Source organism: Pogoniulus pusillus, chromosome 8, assembly GCF_015220805.1.
Source record: "Pogoniulus pusillus isolate bPogPus1 chromosome 8, bPogPus1.pri, whole genome shotgun sequence".
Lineage (NCBI taxonomy): Eukaryota > Metazoa > Chordata > Aves > Piciformes > Lybiidae > Pogoniulus > Pogoniulus pusillus.
This window is the reverse complement of record NC_087271.1, coordinates 15,363,900-15,383,738: the sequence shown is the minus strand read 5'-3', so window position 1 is coordinate 15,383,738 and position 19,839 is coordinate 15,363,900. Positions and strand designations below refer to the sequence as shown.

General features: G+C 39.7%; 1 protein-coding gene across 6 annotated transcripts in view; it reads left to right on the top strand.

Moving 5' to 3' along the window:
• The window catches only part of PTBP2 (polypyrimidine tract binding protein 2), a 56,208-nt gene that overhangs the window by 16,361 nt on the left and 20,008 nt on the right, over positions 1 to 19,839 (top strand). For all 6 annotated transcript variants that reach the window (XM_064147340.1, XM_064147339.1, XM_064147338.1 and 3 more), the window contains exons 4-7: positions 9,800 to 9,972; positions 10,406 to 10,549; positions 15,549 to 15,713; positions 15,790 to 15,900. In XM_064147340.1, the coding sequence (XP_064003410.1) occupies positions 9,800 to 9,972; positions 10,406 to 10,549; positions 15,549 to 15,713; positions 15,790 to 15,900 (593 nt within the window). The remainder of the gene's footprint in view (positions 1 to 9,799; positions 9,973 to 10,405; positions 10,550 to 15,548; positions 15,714 to 15,789; positions 15,901 to 19,839) is intronic.

Here is a 19,839-nt window from a genome sequence, read left to right as displayed (position 1 = left end):
TTTATTGGGATTGTGTTCAAATTTCTCACCTATCTGCTTTTGTTAGATAGTGTTAAAACCTGCCCGTACAGTAGGCTAAATCTTTAGTTTGTTGCTATTTCTTAATATATCCTCCCATAGTTGTCATGTGCATTGTGAATGTGGAAGTAGTTTTCCCCAGCTGGCACAGTTTTCAAGTTCAGTTTGTAGACCAAGAAGCAGTTAGATCTGAAATGGATGGAAACAAGTGTGTTTATTTTTCTGTACTCATCTCCCAAAGCCAGATGACTTCAAGTATTCTTAATACATGAACTAATGTACTCCATTTCCTTCAGTTCTGTTGTTGCTTTGCTCTTTAGAAGAATTTAAAACCTTTTGGAGTTTGGGTTTTTTTTGTTTTTTTTTCCTGCAGCTGAGGTATCTTAGTGGTGGATCTTTCTCAGATTGTCTAGAGCTTAAGAGGATCTGTAATCATTGATTAAATTCTTTGAAAGGAGACATTTTGTAGGAAGTGGCTTACTCCATAGCTCTTAAAACTTTGATCCTTAGTGTTTGGAAGTGTCATGACTTTGAGACCTAGTCATTGTTTCCTAATCTTGATCTTGACCTTTTCAATAGTTGATTCCGTGATATTTTTCCACATACCTAGATGCACAGAAGAGATAGTTTGTGCAGTCCTCTGACCCTTATTGGTAAAAGTATACACAGTCAAAAAAACAGTTACTGCTAGGAGGCCTAAGCTTATAGCAAAAACTTTGGAATCACAGCCTCATTTCTTTCTAAATCTCTGCTATAGACATACTAACCTAAACCAAATTGCTAAAGTTGTCCTAAAAAAAACGCTTTCATAGAAGTAGTTGTGGTTTTTGTTTTTTTTTTTCAGTAGAACTAGGGGCTGTGTCTTTAGCAGTGAGGCTGGAGATGAGGTTTTAAAAGATTATTGTCCATCTCTTTTATCTTGGTAACAGTTCCATTAGAGGTTTTCAGTGTTCAGTTGCCATTCAGAGTACTGTAGTACTGTAATACTAGTGTGGTACAGCTGACACATTGTAGGGAAGGGATCCATCCAGAGGGACCTGGACAGGCTGGAGGAGTTCAGCACGACCAAGTGCAAAGTCCCACACCTTGGTCGGGACAGTTACAGGCGCTGATATAGGTTGGGCAGGGACTGCCTTGAGATCAGCCCTGAAGAACAGGACTAGGGGATGCTGGTAGATGAGAAGCTCAGCATGAGGCACCAGTGTGCACCTGCAGCCCAGAGAGCCAACCAGAGCCTGGGCTGCAATATCTGAAGGGAGCTTCAGAAAAGCTGGAGAGGGACTTTTTAGAGTGTCAGGTAGTGATAGGACTGGGGGGAATGGATCCAAGCTATAGAGGAGGTAAGATTTAGATTAGACATGGAGAAGAAGTTCTTCAGCATGAGGGTAATGAGAGACTGGAATGAGTTGCTGAGAGAGGTGGTGGAAGCCTCATCCCTGGATGTTTTTAAGGCCAGACTTGTGGCTCTGAGCAACCTGATCTAGTGGGAAATGTCCCTTCCCGTGGCAGGACAATTGGAGCTTATGATCCTTGAGGTCCCTTCCAGCCCTGACAATTCTGCAGTTCTATGATATTATATACATAACTACAAATGCTTATTATATAGCTTTTAAATCTAAATAAAAATGTCCATTCTCATTAAGAACTAGAAAAGACATTTTCTCTGTGATTGCTTACTTTTACGGTGAACTTCTTGTGAGGCTTTTTGTCAGATGGGGAAGAGCTGAATGGAAGATTTCCATGTATGAAGATGCTCATACCATGAACGTTATTACTGAAATCCACAGGAAAACTTTATAATTTTTAAGAAATGCAGATAAAGAGCAAAAGGTATTGAGGAAAGTTTAATTAAAATTGTCTTGTCAAAGCCTGGGGATTAAAACAGAATTGGCAGTTGTTACTACTATAGGTGCCACCATTTTCATTGTTCACATTTGTGTAGTTAAGTTCAATCAGTAAAAATATTTCAGAAATCATTCTGCAACTGAGCTCAGCAAACTGCTGGAGCTTTGAATGATACCATTTATCTTGATCTTGGTTTTATTTCATTAGCAGAAAACGTTAGCAGTGGCTTTGGTAGGTAATACATTGTATTAACAGAATACTTTGCACTGTGAGGCATATGAGCTAATAATATTCTGAGTGCTCTGTTTATTTTGGGGAATAAACATAGATCTGCTGGTTTTGATGGCACATTAACTGAAATTGGTTATTAGTTAATGTTAACGATGCCTAAACATAGGTAATTTACTTCTGAAGTTTGCAAATTGATTACAATTAATAGTAATTGGATAGATTTGAAGTACAGCACATGTGATTGGAAAGTGTAATAATTTAATAACAGACCATAATTTCCGTTTTTCCAGTGATATGCATGGGCATGTGCATATGGATGAACTGAGTATTAAGGCTTTTTTGTAAATTTAGAAACTAAAAAAAATCCACCAAAAAACCCAGAAAAAATCCCAAAAGCAAACAAAAACAGTCAAAAATACAAACTCCTGGACAAATCTTCAGAATGCAGTGAATGATATTATTAGTTTAGTTCACTTCTGTTTGCATCACCATACTACATTAATTTATTTTTGCTCCACTTGAACTTCACTCTAAATGCCTTATTTTTACATATTGTAAGGAAAGTGCATCACTTTTAGGCTTGTGCAACATTGACTAGCCACACCACCATATTGTGAAAACTCTTCAGTCTGGAGAAGAGAAGACTGAGAGGGGATTTAAGAAATGTTTGTAAATATCTGAGGGATGAGTGTCAGGAAGGGAGGGCAACAGGCTCTGCTCACTTGCTCTCTAGGATAGGACAAGGAGCAATGGATGGAAGCTGCAGCACAGGAGGTTTCACCTCAACACAATGGGGAACTTGACTGTAAGGGTCACAGAACACTGGCACAGACTCCTCAGCGAGACTGTGGAGTCTCCTCTGGAGACTTTCAAGTCCTGTCTGGATGTGTTCCTGTGTGACCTGAGCTAGATTGTATGGTTTTCCTCTGGCAGGGGGGTTGGACTCTGATCTGCTAGGGTCTCTTCCAACCCCTGACATCCTGTGATCCTGTTCTCTGGGGTTTGAGGTGCAGCCTGTGTGCAGATGTGGCGGCTAAAATGTATATGATTACTTTTTACATTGTTTAATTACATACATAAGCCCAAGTTCCTGATAGGCACTGGTAGTTTTATTTCTGACTGATCAAGATTGTCTTTTGTGCATGGCCCATGTCCATGACTGAATGTATCCATCTGTTTCCACTAGTTCATGCTTTAGATGAAGCAGTTAAGACTTCCATAGTGGAGAATCACAGAATGGTCTGGGTTGGAAGGGACCTCCAAAGCTCATCCAGTCCAACCTCCTCTGCAGTCATCAGGGACATCCTCAACTAGATCATGTTGCCCACAGCCCTGTCCCAGCCCATCTCCAGGGATATGGCCCCAAACAACTCCCTGGGCAACCTGTTCCAGTGTTCCAGCACCCACATGGTGCAGAACTTGTTCCTCACATCCAGTCTAAATCTGCACTGCTCTAGTGCAGACGTCACCCTTGTCCTGTTACTGCAGGCCTTTGCAAACAGTCTCTCTGCAGCCGTCTTGTAGCCCCGTTTAGCTTTCTCTTCTCTAGGCTGAATACTCCCAGCTCCCTCACCCTGTCATGCCCAGGCCCCTGGTCATTTTTGTGTCCTTCTCTGCTCCATGATGTGCTCCATCAGCTCCATGTCCTTCCTGTAGTGAGGGATCCAGAGCTGGACTCAGCACTGCTGGCAAGGTCTCAGCAGAGCAGAGGGGCAGGATTAAAATACTTTGATGATGGCTACTATGCGACTAGTTGGGTCCCACAGGGGTCAGTATTGGGACCAGTTCAGTATATTCATCAGTGACCTGGATGAGGGCACAGAGGGCACTGTCAGCAGATTTGGTGATGACTCCAAACTGGGTGGGTTGGATGCCATACCAGAAGGCTGTGCTGCCATCCAGCCAGACCCAGGCAGAGTGAGTGTTGGGTGGGGAGAAATGGAATGAAGTTCAACAAGGACAAGGGGAGAGTCTGGTGACTGTGAAAGAAGAACCCCAGGGATCAGGATAGGCTGGGGACTGACCCGTTGGAAGGCAGCAAAGGGAAAAAGGATTTGGGGGTCCTAGTTGATGGGAGGCTGACCATGAGCCAGCAATGAGCTCTGGTGGCCAGGAAGGACAATGCCAGCCTGAGGTATATTAGAAGGGCTGTGTTTAGTAGGTCGAGAGAGGTTCTCCTGCCCCTCTACTCTGCCCTGCTGAGGCCACATCTGGAGTACTGTGTCTAATTCTGGGGTCCTCAGTTCAAGAGGAACATAGAACTGCTTGATAGAGTCCAATGCAAAGCCACAGAGATGATGAAGGGAATGGAACATCTCGGTTATGAGGAGAGCCTGAGGGAACTGGGGCTGTGCTGCTTGGAGAAGAGGAGACCGAGAGGTGACCTCATCAATGTTTATAAATATAGAATGAGTGATGCCCAGTGACAGGACAAGGGGCAGTGGGTGAAAGCTGAGGCATGGGATGTTTTATTTAAACATGAGGAGGATTTTTTTCAATGTGAGGGTGACAGAGCCCTGCAACAGGCTGCTTAGGGAGGTTGTGGAGTCTCCCTCTGTAGAAATATTCAGAACCCATATGGATGTGTTCCTGTGTCCACCTGCTCTAGGTGATCGTGCTCTGGTCTGGGGGTTGGACTGGATGAGTTTTTGTGATCCCTTCCAGGCCCTGACATTCTGTGAAGTCTTTCAGAACCCCACTTATCAATCAAACATAATTTACACTGAATATATAAACTTCAGTTTTAAGGTTAACAAATGCAGATTTCAGAAAAACTCACATTCTTCATATTTTGTCTTTCTTTTTGTTTGGGGATTTTTTTTTTTTGTCTTTTTTGCTCTTTGAGTTATTTAAATTTCAGATTTTAGCTTTAGTTTGAACTTCTGAAGATATCTGTTCTATTCAAATACTCTGATTATCTGTTTTGAGAAACTTGTTTGAGAAAATTCTACCACACTTTTGTAAGAGTTTGTCACTGGACAATACCAAAGGTCTCTTCCTACATTCTGTCTGTGACATCAGGCTGTGTGTAGGTGTATATATATATATATATTTATATGTAAGAAAAGAACCGCAGAAACAAAACCACAGTGGTCTCTGTTACACCCTCCCAATTTGTGGTTGCCTGCAATTTCCTTAGCTGGTTATTTTATGCAAACAATTGTGTTCAGTAGCTACTGCAATATTTAATAAGAATTTCTGTCTGGTCATAATGCACAATTTCAACCTAGGCATTTCCATTGCATTTTTCTTGGTCAGGATATGTGCCCCATGTTGTAGTTGTTGATGACATCAAATTGCGTGTTTAGTTAGAAGCATTTTCTACATGAGCAACAACAGTGGATAATACTGCTCTAGTTATCTTTTTGTCTTTAATATATAATAAACTTACTGGAGGATGAAAGAAGTTTTTCAGGGAAAGCCTGTGCATGGTTTGTTTTCAGGGTAGTTACTGGTGTGTTCTGACAGCTATGAAACAGCTTGACGTGTGCAGAAAGGACAGCTAGTTATCAATTATTTTACTACCACAGATATTCAGGGATTTACACTTGGAATCTTGTGATGAATGTGTAACTTTTTCTCTCAACTGTTCAATAAAATAATAGGTGAAAGCAACTTACTAGTTGTATGCACTGTCATCTGCAGCCATGTAGTTACATATCTGTGTTAAGAGATTGTGTGAATATGAGAGGTTATTGTAAAGGAAAACTCAATATGCCCTTGTGGTCAAGAAGGCAAATGGTATCCTGAGGTACATTAAGCAGATTCTCCTCCCCCTCTACTTTGCCGTTGTGAGACCCCACCTGAAATATTGCATCCAGTCGCAGCCTCACCAGGTCAAAAAGGGCAGGGATCTACTGGAGAGAGTCCAAGGGAGGGCTACAAGGATGCTGAAGGGACTGCAGCACTGCTTGATGAGGAAAGGCTGAGAGCCCTGAGGCTGCTTAGTCTGCAGAGAAGGCTGAGAGGGAATCCGAGCAATATCTGTAAATAGCTGAGGGCTGGAGGTCAGGAAGGGACAGGGACATCCTCTGCTCACTTGTGCCTTGGTGTAGGACAAGGGGCAAGGGTGGAAACTGCAGCACAGTAAGTTCCACCTCATGAGGAGGAACCTGTTGACTGGAAAGGTCCCAGAGCACTGGCACAGGCTGCCCAGAGAGGTTGTGGAGTCTCTTTATCTGGAGGCTTTCCAGCTGTGTCTGGATGTGTTCCTGCGTGACCTGTGCTGGATTCTCTGGTCCTGCTCTGGCAGGGAGGTTGGACTGGAAGATCTCCAGAGGTCCTTTCCAATTCCTAGCATCCTGGAATCCCATAATATAAAATAAAGACTTAATGTATTTCAATGTATTTTTGGCCTCAGAACACTTCAGGTTGTCTATATGTATTTCTTGAAAAATAAAAAGTCTTGCAGATAAAAGCCATAGGATGAAATTTTTTAAAAATGTATTTCCAAAGATAGTTAACAGTGGTAAAGTGCTCACTGTTTGCTAGGATTTAGACAACTTTAAGATGAGGTTTTCAGAAAAAACTACTTAGGAGCATTGAATGTTTGCGAGTCGAGCAATTGAATGCTGTGTACTTGCAGTATATCTTGTGTACAATGCACTTCATTCTGTTCTTATGTAAGTTTTTGTTTCTCTCTTTAATAAATTAGGTTTTTCTAGATAAAAATGCCAGGGTCTCACGTTAGTTACATAATGGCCATTTATAGATTATGTCAACTCCTAAGCATTCAGTGTCAACAACTTGCTTTATGCTAAACTGAAGGAATTCTGTGTAGCAGGGATGTGGCTCATGTATCATTTGTGTTTAGTCTGTAGTATCCTATTTAGACAGGAGATGATGCTTTGATTGCCATTTGTAGAAAAGAGATTTTACATAGAAATAGGCAACTGTTGTGGAAAAGTTAGTATGTTGAAATTACAAGTTGAAATTCACATACAAAAGACAAACCAGCTAAGTACTGATCTGAGCATTCGTGGTATATACTTTCCTGGTGATGTCATAAAAGCAGGTGTTTCTTAGCTGTTTCAGAAAATGTTTTGGTTTAAAACCTTCTCTTTTCACTTCCTCATTTGGCATTGTTAAAATTTCATATATAATTTTTGAAATTTTTAATGAATAGAAATTATTTAGAAAGCTGAAGTACGAAAGCTGTTGCAAGTCTAGTTTCAGTATCAGTGTAATTCTGTTGTTCTCTGCAGGTTTGTGTATGTAATGAATTGCTAAGCCTGTCATTTTAAGATGTTTACTTCTAAGTTTTTCTTGAGATTTAAATTGGGAACTAAGACTATTGTGCAATGAGCTGCAGGTGAAAAATAGGCTTTTTCATGAACTTTGCTTCTCTCTTAGAGGACGAAATGCTCTATTGTATAATTTTGAAGAGACAAAATCTGGCTACTTGGAAGCCCAAGCTTGCCAGGTTTTCTAATGCGATTCAGTGTGGAGACTTCTCTAGGCTTAAGGATGGAGTTCAGGTCCTAGTTCAGTGTGTATCTTTGAAATTTTACTCTTCTGTGCTTCATGAGAATTTAGTTTTCTGTGCAGGAGACTGAAATAAAATACATACTATTGCATGGGGTTTGATCCCTTCTAGAACTGTCAGTTGACACTTCTGCCTGAATTTTCACCGGTTCCAGCTGCTGTTTAATCTGCTGAAGGCTGAGTGTTTTGAGTTCTAAAGTTTTTTTTTTTTCTGAGGACAAGGGGAGTTGGGAAGGAGGAAGTTGAAGAGTGACTTGCTTCTAAGCTATGCTGATTTTAACAAAGGGAATATTTTGGATTTTATTTGCAGCTAAATCTGAAGTGGAACATGGAAGCGCTCAAATTAGAATGAAAGATATTTAGCTGCTTAAAAAAAAAGGTATAAAGGAGTTATGGAAACAGTTTCTGATGTACAGATTTATTCTTTTTCCATCAGCTCCTTCAGTGGAAGTATGGAGAATGAGCTTACCTTGAAAAAGTAAAAAATATATTCATAGGTTTGATCGGAGACCCATGAGTTTTCCATGATATATTTAAATGTCATACCTGGTTTGTGTTTTCAGAGCCAACTAGGGAGAGTGGCAGTTCTTGACTTGTAAAACTTTTATCTTGAGTAAGTTGGCCTGATTTACACAAACTAACTTAAGAACTTGAAGTATTGGTTATCATTTAGGCATACATTTGTCAAAACTTCAAATGCTCAAGTTGGTCAGAAATGAATGCAGTAATTTTATGCAGGAAATCAGATTAAGTGTAAATTAATTTCTTGGCAGAAATTCAGAATTATATTCTGTAGTTACAGGTGTGTGATAATTGAGGTCTTCTTTATGCTCTTCCCTTTGGAAATTGTAGCTATGAACTTTCTTATGAGGATGAGGCTTTTGGAGGATTTAACATATAGAAATGCTTTCTATTGATTCCTCTTACCCTCCATTTATTGTGACTACTGTTTTAGTGAGTAAACAAAAGCAGTCTTACAATGTTGGGGTTCTTTTTGTTTGTTTGGTTTTAAATTATTTTGTTATAAGCCTTCAGCCTTTGAATTTGAACCCTAATAATAACAGATATTTTTCTGCTACTCACAGTTTGCAGTCTCTTTTTGAAATATGGGTAACTATTGAACTACTCTTCTAACATGAAATCAGAGGTTGAATAGCTCACAGCCTGAATTGAATGTTTTGTATCCAGAAGCAGTGAAAAAGGAAGTCATAACTTTCGTCTTTTGTATCTGAATGCATTCTGATTTCCAGAATTAACAAATTAATATTCATGTATCTTATGACAGTCTTGTTCTGTGGTTCTTGGCTCTTTCTGATATTTGCTTCATCTTATTTATAGGAAGCCATTGTATTACCTGTTAACCAAAGTAAATAATTTCTTTTTCTGGCATTCTTTCCAAAGCAAAACTTCTTCCATCTGAGTGGCTAGCTCTTTATCACATGTGTCCAAGAAAAAGGAACTCAAGCTGCAATTTTGCTGTATGAGAATAGTATCTTTCTGGTGCTTTGTATAATGCTGTTAAGGCTTCCCTCTTTTGCTAGAAAAATCTTACCTGGCTTATTTGTTTGTTTGGGAGTTTCTTTGTTTGTTTCCTCCCATATTAACTACATCATGTTTATTAGTTCATATTAGACATTTTTGTACTTGATCCTTAAATTCTGAGATTGTAGACTTCATCAGACTTCTGTGACCTCAGTCCTCTAGGCCATGCTTCTTAACATTAATAATTTTTCCTGCCTTGCTTTGGTGCTTTCCTGATTTTTTTTTTTTTTTTGTCTGGCTCTTTAGTACAGTCTTTTAAACTTTCCTTTAGCAGCTCATCTGGTCATTATTCACCATCATTTTTATTCTTTGAGAAGGATACTGAATAACGTCTAACTTTTAAAAATAGATATTTTAGGGTTTTTAATACAAGGCCTTCTGAGTCATAATTAGTATTCTTATGTGGTATTACATGAGGTAATTCACTGAAAGTGGCATGTAAAGGATTTGTTCTGAAGTTTCGGTTGTTTAGAAAATGACTTATCATGGAGGGCTTGTTGAATTAGTCTTGAACAGTCCACCATAAAACTTAAGTAACATTTATCTCTTCAGAATTTGTTCTGAACCTTCTATTTTTATTTAGGTCAAACTAAGAGATGACTTTTAAATGATCTCATATTGGTAATTGAAAGCGCAATGTCAGTGAACTTCTCAAATAGAGTCTGAATATGTCTTTCAGCCAATGGTAATGACAACAAGAAATTCAAAAGTGATGATAAAATGGATGGGGCTCCTTCTCGTGTTCTTCATATCAGGAAATTGCCCGGGGAGGTGACAGAAACAGAAGTTATTGCTTTAGGTTTACCTTTTGGTAAGGTAACCAACATCCTGATGCTAAAAGGGAAAAATCAGGTAATTTTTTTCTTTCTTTTTTTTTTAAGTTTGCTTACTGTAATTTGAAAAGATGTTGTTAAAATGCTAGTGAAATAAGCCATACAACAGTAAGTATTTAAGAAAAAAAACCAGCAACCTATTGAGGCAGCCTTTGTTGCTTGCATTTTTTACATGAAAGTATAGTGTCTTCTAGTAAATTTGGGGGAGGGGAACAGGGGTGGTTGGTAGCTACATAAACCAAGAAGTTATCTGCAAGATAAATCTTTAGAGCTGCATCTTCAGAGATGAATATCTGGAGATGAACCTTAGCAGACAGAATTGGTACTCAAAAGAGTGACATCTTCTGGAGACTGATACGTGTTAAAATGTGTTATCAACTTCTGGTTTTATATGCAGCTAATGTAAAGATTACCTGCTTTGTAAATACTGAAAGTTAACTGTTTCATTACAGGCATTTCTGGAACTTGCTACAGAAGAAGCAGCTATCACTATGGTCAATTACTACTCTGCTGTCACACCTCATCTTCGTAACCAACCTATCTATATCCAGTATTCCAATCATAAAGAACTAAAGACTGATAACACACTTAACCAGGTATGTTTCCTGTTCTGTAGTATTACAAACCAAAATGGGGCACAGCTCCTGTGGCAGATGCAGAAGTCATTTAGTGTTGCCCACATGTTAACACTACTGTAATTTTACCTCTGATCTTTTCCATTCTCTGACATTAAAGAGTATTTGCTTTCCATTGTTTTAAATGTTGCTTTAAAAGACACTTCAGAATTTTTTTTTTGGGTACATTAAATTGAATTTTTTTTGGGTCAGATTTCCATCTTGGAGACTGTAGGATAGAAAAATTAACTTCTTAACACCTGAACTTCCCTGGTGATCTTCACTAGTGCCTGTGCTGGTGTTGCAGTGCTTTGTATAGCTCTGATAACCTCAGCTTGTATGATCTGTTTCTGGAGAAGAATACCATAATAATCACTGTAGAGATGAATACACTTAATAGAAAAGATTTTTTGCCTTTGCAGAATCTATTTCATAGCAAATACAGATATATATGTGTGGTTTTAGTAGAACAGGAAAATTAGCTATTGCATACAAATTGCAGGAGGACGTGAATTCACCTCTAGTCAGACTGTGAATTTAAGGTTAATTTCTTGGAATGTCTTCTCTTTGATACTGGAAATGCAACATAAGTTCCAAGTTACAGTTTTCTGTTTGTTGTGTCCTGTCTTAGGTCAAGTGTGTAAATACTACCATTACTTTTAAAACCAATTTCAGGGTAATCTGTTGAAAGACATCCTGGGTTCAGATGAAGTATAATGTCCATTTTCCTTTTGAGCTTTCTAAACTTTCCAGTTCCTTAGAATAATTCTGGTTTTTTTTAATTGAGATGGTTTTTTTTTATCCAAAATGTCAATTAGAAATAAAAATAAATAGCTTCATTTGTTTCTGAAGAGATTAGAGGATTAATTCTGCCTGCACATACAGTGGATGGCCACGCTCCTTAAGAAGCCGTCTCATGCATTATCCTCTGGCTTCTGTGGTGACAATGATTTTCTGCTTCCTATGTCCACATGTATAGATGTGCTAACATTTACACCACCATGCTTATTAATACCCAGGCTTTTTCAGGCCTCCATTTCTTTATTTTAAAACTAATCAGTATAAATAGATTCTCAGCAGTAAATATTCTGTAACTATTCTATAAAACACAGGATAGTTTAGAAATTCTTTGTTTCCATAAAGGAAAAAAAGATGGTGCAGATACAAACTGTTTATAGTCTACTTTTTTAGATTATTTTGTCTTTTATGTACTCATTAAGCTCTTAATCTATATTTGAAAGCCTTTTCATCCAGCCAGTCTCATTTTGAAGTTGCCTTTTTCTGTTTATTCAGGCAGGAATATAAGAAGTAGACAGGATGTTAGTAGATGGTAGGTTAAAAATTTGGAGACAGGTGTTAAGTATCTCAGCTATAAAGAAGACAGAAAAAAATTTTAGTCAAAGAGCACTTTAAACAGACAGGCCTTTAGAAATAATGACAGCAATAAAATCTCCATTAAACTATACTGTTATTATGTATATCTAAACCGTAGTAGTGCCTGGGTTTATTTTTAGTTTTGTTCTTAAAATGAATAAACCCCTATGTAGTCCAGACCCTGGATGAAGGAGAGGAAGCCCGAAGGACTCCCCACTGGTCAGTGCAGATTTGGTTAGGGATCACTTGCACAAATTGAACATTCACAAGTCCATGCGCCCTGATGGGATGCACCCAAGGGTGCCAAGAGAACTGCCTCATGTTACTGCTCTGCCACTCTCCAGTATTTTTTGCCAAATAGTGGCAGACAGGAGAGGTGCCTGAGGACTGGAGAAGAGCCAAAGTCACTCCAGTCTTCAAAAAGGGCAAGAAAGAGGTTCCAGGGAACTATAGACCAGTCAGCCTCACCTCCATCCCTGGAAAAATGATGGAGCGAATCCTCCTGGAGGGCATCTCAAGGCACTTGGAAGAGAAGAAGGTTATCAAGAGTAGTCAGCATGGATTTACCAAGAAGGAGCCATGCTTGACTAACCTAATAGCATTCTGTAATGCCGTAACTGAATGGGTAGATTCAGGGAGAGCAGCGGATGTAGTCTTCCTTGACCTTAGCAAGGCCTTTGACAGTGTCTCCCATGAGATTCTAGTAAGCAAGCTCAGCAAGTGTGGGATGGAAGAGCAGACAGTGAGGTGGATTAGTAACTGGTTACGAGATAGAGTTCAGAGAGTGGTGATCAGTGGTGCTAGGTCCAGCTTGACCAGTGCAGTCCTCCAGTTCTGGATCCAGTACTGTTCGACATCTTCATCAATGACATTGATGAGGGGACAGACAGACAGACAGTCTGCTCAGCAGGTTTGCTGATGACACCAAACTGGGAGGCTTGGCTGATACAGCTGAAGGCTGTGTGCCCATCCAGCAAGATGTGTACAGATTGGAGAGCTGGGCACAGAGGAGCCAAATGAGGTTCAAAAAGGGCAAGTGCAGAGTCCTGCACCTGGGGAGGAATTATAAACTGCACCAGTACAGGCTGCGAGGCGATCTGCTGGAGAGCAACCCCGTGGAGAGAGACTTGGGAGTGCTGGTGGATAACAAGTTAACTATGGGACAGCAATGTGCCCTTGTGGCCAAGAAGGCCAATGGGATCTTGTAGTGTATTAAGAAGACTATGTCCAGCAGATCAAGAGAGGTTCTCCTTCCCCTCTACTCTGCCCTGGTGAGACCTCATCTTGAATACTGTGTTGAGTTTTGGGCTCCCCAGTTTAAGAGGGACAGGGGTCTGCTGGAGAGGGCTGAGTGAAGGGCTGCAAGGGTGATTAGGGAACTAGAGGACATGCCTTATGAGGAGAGGTGAGGGACTTGGGACTTTTTAGTCTGGAGAAGAGAAGAGTGAGAGGGGATTTAATAAATATTTATGAATATCTGAGGGCTGGTCAGGAGAGGGGAGACAGGCTCTGCTCACTTGCTCCCTGTGTTAGGAAAAGCAGCAATGGGTCTAAGTTGCAGCACAAGAGGTTCCACCTCAATACAAGAGGAAACTTCTTTACTGTAAGGGTCCCAGAGCACTGCAGCAGGTTCCCCAGGGAGGTTGTGGAGTCTCCTTTCCTGGAGACATTCAAGGCCTCTCTGGATGTGTTCCTCTGTCATCTGTGCTAGATTGTGTGGTCCTGCTCTGGCAGGGGCGTTGTATTCAATGATTTCCTAGGGTCTCTTCCAACCCATAATATCCTGTGATCCTGTGAACCATTTAAGTTTTCATCTCAGCTTCATAATTCCTTTCCTTGTGAGAGGAGAGCATTCAAACTCATGATTAAACCAAAGAATCCTTACATTGTTTCCTACTGTATCTAGACTCAAAAGAATTGAGAACAGTTTGGTCCCTCTGACTGTAATTCTCTTTAATCATCAGTGTGTTATAAATGCATGGGGTTTAGTATTTTTCTACAGACATCACAACATTTAGAAATAAATGTTATGCTTTTGGAATGGTGCAGCTGTATAATTTGGCAAAAATGAAGGCTGTACATACCATTCATATGTCTTCAAAAGTGACTGTTTAAAGTTCTAAATATTGTTTTGAATGGGTTTGACAAAATGTTCACTGTCATCATTTCATAGATTTGCCAGTGTTAAATCCTCTGTTCCTTCATGTGTTCACATCAACTTGAGTGGGATGAAAAAAGATCTGTGAGCATAGGTGGACAGTCCTGAAAATGGTCGTATATGAAAATTGACTTCTCAAGCTTTGATTCTTTGGGTTTCAGAGTTCGAACTTTTGCCAGTCACTTTAAGAACTGAGTTTTAATTGTTCTGTCCTTACAGAATGAGTAGGAAGTGATTATACATCCCAGCCAAATATCTGTGCGGTTGAGAGGAGGGGGGGAAATAACGTGCTCTTATCAGAGGATATTTTTACAGCGTAGCAGTAGTTAAACACAGAGATACATTTTGTTTTCCCAACTAGTGTTCACCAGGTCTTTTTTTTTCCCTTTTCCTTATTGATTCGTTTCAGTGTGAGGAGTATCGTGTAAGTTGTGAGACATGGAATTTGTAGTAGCTCTAATACCTTTCAGATATGCAATAGGTATTTATATAGGGGTTACTGTTTTTTACCTGGCATGCTCACTTGTCTCTGTTTTGTATCATTTTGCTTTATAAGATTACTGTAATGAAAGTATTAAATGGAACCCTTTTTCCTGCTCTTTTTTCTTTCTCCCAACACAAAGACATCTAATCTTTCTACTACTGCCAGTTTGGGCAGTAGAAGCAGTCACCTACATTCGTTTGCTTGTGATGTTGTCATGTGGTTACCTTTGAATAATTACACCGCTACTTGTTTTTAAAAAACAAAAGATCCCTGGTCATGGAGAGAACTTTGTTTTTATGGATGAGGATGGACAATAGACACCATTTGGTTTACCTCTCTTGCATACTACTTTCTTACACCTGTTAGTGTTGTGTATTATTTCACTGAGTTAAAACCTGTTAGTTTAGTGTTGTCCCTTCCTGTCAAAGCCTTCTACATAGCTAAACTGACAGCAAAATGTTAACTTTAATACAGTACCTTGAAAAACAGGTTTCTGTAGGGTTAAGGGATTTTTGTGGTCTCTGTGTTGATATTTTGGGCTTTTTTTGTTGTTGTCCTTGGCTTTTTTTTAATTGGTTGAGGGTTTTTTGTTTTATTTTTGGGTTTGGGTTTTTATTCTTTCAAAGAAAGATAAGTTTGAAGAAGAGTCTTGAAAGCTAATAACCCCTCATTATTAGTAGAACAATAAGGTTGCTAGCGGGAAGATTGATAATGGTGCCCTTCAAAGACCCTCCTTACTGTGGCATAGGGATGAATTGATGTTTTAGTTTTTATTGTCTCTTCTCTCAGAGGCAGGCTGCGTCGCACTTACACTTGTGTCTGTAGTTCTGAGTTTTAATTAAGTGGACTATTGATGCTATTTTATGTTTCCAAAATTAACTATATTAATATTGCAGATAAATTTAAGCTATCATCTTGAAATACTGAAACAAAATTGTCTTCTGGTTTTGTTTTGTTGCTGAAAGCGGGCTCAGGCTGTTCTTCAAGCAGTGACGGCTGTGCAGGCGACGAATGCTCCTATTAGCGGGACCACTGTTAGTGAGAGTGCAGTGACTCCAGCTCAGAGTCCAGTCCTTAGAATAATTATTGACAATATGTATTATCCAGTAACCCTGGATGTTCTTCATCAGGTAAGCTGGGTTTCATTTTAACTTGAGCTGTAGTTAGGAGGAACTTGTGTGTAACACTTTGCAATGTCTTTGGCAGATATTCTCTAAATTTGGTGCTGTATTGAAGATAATCACATTCACAAAGAATAACCAGTTCCAAGCTTTACTGCAGTATGGAGATCCAGTAAATGCACAGCAAGCAAAACTAGTAAGTATAATTCTCTTTTAAGGCTGGAAACCTTCCTGTACTCTAAACGTGTGTAGAACCTTACTGTAACAGACTATAAGAATGTGTTATCCTCCTCTCTGTTTTTCAGGTTGAAAAAACAAAACAGAGTGATTATAGCATGATGTTATATTGAGTGAAATCAGCGTTCAAAGATACTGTGTTTAGGAATTGTTTCTAAAGAATTGCATACAAGACTACTTCTGAATAGCTAGTAAGACTGTAGAAATAGCCTGGAGGACTGCAAGTGAAAATGCCACCCAGAAGTAAAAATGTTGGGTGTGATATTGGTTAATTCACTGTAAGCAGTAAATTTAGTGACCCCTTTGGATTGTTGTTAAGTACCTTCTAAGCATCAAAAGAGAGATGTGGTTTGTGGAGTGCATATATGTTTAATATCCTAAAAACAATACCCAGGCTTCATTCTACAGCAAATACCCAGAACAGAGAGTGCAGTCTTACTCCTAGAACCCGACTATGAGGAGGCAGTGCAGCAGTGACAGATGAGAGCAAAATCTTACTTATATTTTATTGGAAACTCCTATCTTTGATAGGAGAGGTAAGAATTTCCTAATAGTAGGAGAGAGCCTGTGGATTAGTTCTGACAACGATAAACAGCATGTCATCTAGACTAGATGTTTTGAATTAAATGAATTGGGTATGTTCACATCTCTGGCAATAGGGAAGTTGAACCAAAGGGGAAGGCTGGATTTTTAATTTTGTTTTCAAGAGATAAATGGAATAAATTTTTATTTTCAAACCTTCACATGCAGTGTGGGTTTGTGGAAGCCTGATTAAAATTGATACGCTGGTAAAGTGTTGCTTGGCAGCATAGAAAGTGCTTATTGCCCATAGATGACAGAATACTTGAGAACTTCAAGAAAAAGTGAAAAGCTTGCATGTCAGATGAAGTTGGCAAGGAATATCTCTTAGTGGAGGAGAGAAATAGGCTTAGTTTTCTGTTTTAAAGAACTGAAATAAAGACCATTAAATGGTGGAAGATAGTAATTTTTATCCTCCTTAACAAATTAAATGTTAGGCATTGATTAAAAAGAAGTGAGGTGATAGAGGCAGGGAATTGCAGAAAATAAGTACTTTTCAAAATTCAGAGTGTAGTTTTTCATTTTAGTGAGAAAGATGTAAGTTAGCCAGAGACAAGATCTTCAGGCGGGATTATGACGATCTCCTTTAAGATAATAATCACCTGCAAAACAGTCCTGAAATATTTGTGGATTTGGAGTGCAGTTTAAATCAAGGGCATCCTTTTCTGAGGTACCAAATACTGGATCTTGTCTCAGAGCAAAGTGGGATGTAAATAGTGTCACTGTGCTACGTAAAAATTGGGTTATGTGAGATGAACCTTTCACTTTCTAAGTAGGTTAAAAAATAGTAATATGGAAACTAGATCTTTAATGTACACTTGCTGCAGAAATCAACTGTAGTCATTAGAATTATACTTGAAATATGACATAAACAGTTGGATACTAATGTTTGCAGAATGTGGCAACTCCAGTCTTCATTTATGGTTGGGAAGTTGGTTTTCAGTAACAGATGACAGAAACAACCAGATTGGCAAACCCCCTCAGGATCACCAAGTCCATCCTATAACCCTACTCTACAAGATTCACCTTAAATCATAGCCCTAAGCACCACATCCAAACAACCCTTGACACATCCAGGGTGGGTGGCTCCACCACCTCCCTGGGCAGCTCATTTCAGTGCCTGACCACTCTTTCCGTGGAAAAACTTTTCCTGATGTCCAACCTACACCTCCCCAGTCTCAGCTTGAGGCCATTCCCCCTTGTTCTGTCTCCAATGGCCTTTGAGAAAAGGCCAGTGGTAGCCTCTCCACATGGTCCCTTCAGGTAGCTCTAGACAACAATGAGGTCTCCCATCATCCTCCTCTGTTTCACATTAACCATCCTCAACTCTGTCAGTCACTCCTCATCACATTTATTCTCCAGGCTCTTCCTTGCCCTCCTCTGGACCCGCTCCAACACCTCCACATCTCTCTTGTATTGTGATGCCCAAAACTGAACACAATGCTCGAGGTGTGTGGCCTCACCAAAGCTGAGTACAAAGGGACAATCACCTCCCTGCTTCTGCTGGCCACAACATTTTTAATCCAAGCCAGGATGCCATTGGCCTTCTTGGCCACCTGGGCACACTCCTGGCTCATATTCAGCTGCCTGCCTATTATGACCCCCAGATCCCTTTCCTGCCGGGTAGCTCTCCAGCTACACTACCCCAAGCCTGTAGTGTTGCTTGGGAGATACATATATATATATGTATATATATAAAATAGATGCTAATTTTGCTTTAAACTGCATTTCAAAAGCAAAGTGTGTCAAAAAGTGATGAATTTTTTTTTACTTTGTATCTTGCATATGTTATCAGACTGAGACTCCCATCCAGCACACAAGAGTAATCTTGACCCAACATGGGTTGAAAAAGCTGCAAGTCTAATGGAGAGCTTGTGTTGCATTTGGCCAGTTGGTCCTTTTTTGGCCCTTGGGTAATTCAGGGTGTCTCTACAGTAATTGTGTTGAGGTTTTGCTGTACACTGGAGATACCTTCTTTCTAGTTGTTTTGAGTGACAGCTTCATGGTAGCTCTGCACTGGAAGCAGTCTGCAAAAGATTTCTACTATGTTGCCCTAAGTTTGTAACAGGGACTTAAGGTAGTCATTGCCAGAGGAGAAACCAAGGACATCCCCAGATAAGATAAGCTTCAGTGTGCAGTTGTCCATGATTATTACATTAAGTATTTTTGAGGCATCTTGAGCCTGAGGACCCAGTTTGTACTTGGCCATGATAAAGAGTGTACAGGTGAACAGCAAAATGCTGGATTCCATCCATTGTATCAGAGAACAATAGCGTTTGGGTCTTGGGTTTTCCAGTCTTGTAGAAAAGAAAAAGATAGGCAACTGGTCAAGGAACTCCCCTTAAAAAACCCTGATCTTGTTTTTAGAGATCAGAATGCAGTCTACTTATATTTCATGCCACAGAAACTTCTCCAAGATACTTGCCTAAAAAGAAATTAAATCAAATGCTTAGCTGTGTGATGCACGTAGACACATGTCTCCCAACAGACACCTGCTGTATGATTGTCAGTGACTTTGAGCTACTTGTTCTGGAGTATGTTTTGTAAGGATTTATCTTTTTAGTGCCTTCTGCTGTTAGACCTTTCTAAAGCTCTTGTTTCTCCTGTGTTGTGTGCTTTAGGAAGAGAGAGAGAAAGAAGGAACTAAATTTCTCTTTTGTTTTCACCTTATCAATTTGGAGAGATCGCATTGCTTTTGTTGTGTTGCCACTCTCTGCTACTCTTTTGTCTCCACTCTAATTTGATTTTTTTTTTATTGCACCTTAGTAAATGCATTCAAGCTATCCTCATCCTGCAAGAGATCTATTTCCTGTCTTGGATGATCATCTTAGGTGCCTACAGTGCTTGACAAAGAGAGAGACAGATAGACTATTTGTTGTGGCTTGAAGCCATGTGTCTCCAGAAATATCTGCTAGCTGAATCTCTGGGCTCTATTTGTGAACTGGGAAATAAGAGTATCAAAGCGTCAAATTGTGTTACGTCGTCTCAACTGTGTTCTTGTCTGTCTTCTGGGTACTGGATGTAAAATAGCTAAAGAATATTCTAAGTGGCAGATCTCTTCCTACTTTTTTGGGGGCTGTCTTGACCATCTCTTGTTGAAGGGGGTTTGTGTCATTCCAGAGATTCACTGGTCTATAGAGGCCTTAGGAGGTACCCGTAAAAGCATAGCTCCTTTTAATCGTAGCATTTTCAAGGGACTCTTCTTTCACAAGGACTTGAAGGCATCTTGAACCCTGAAGCTAGTAGCTGTGACTCCTGTCCACGACGTCAGAAAGCCTTTCTTTTTGATGAGAGCCTGAGAGAAGAAATTGTTCTAGGA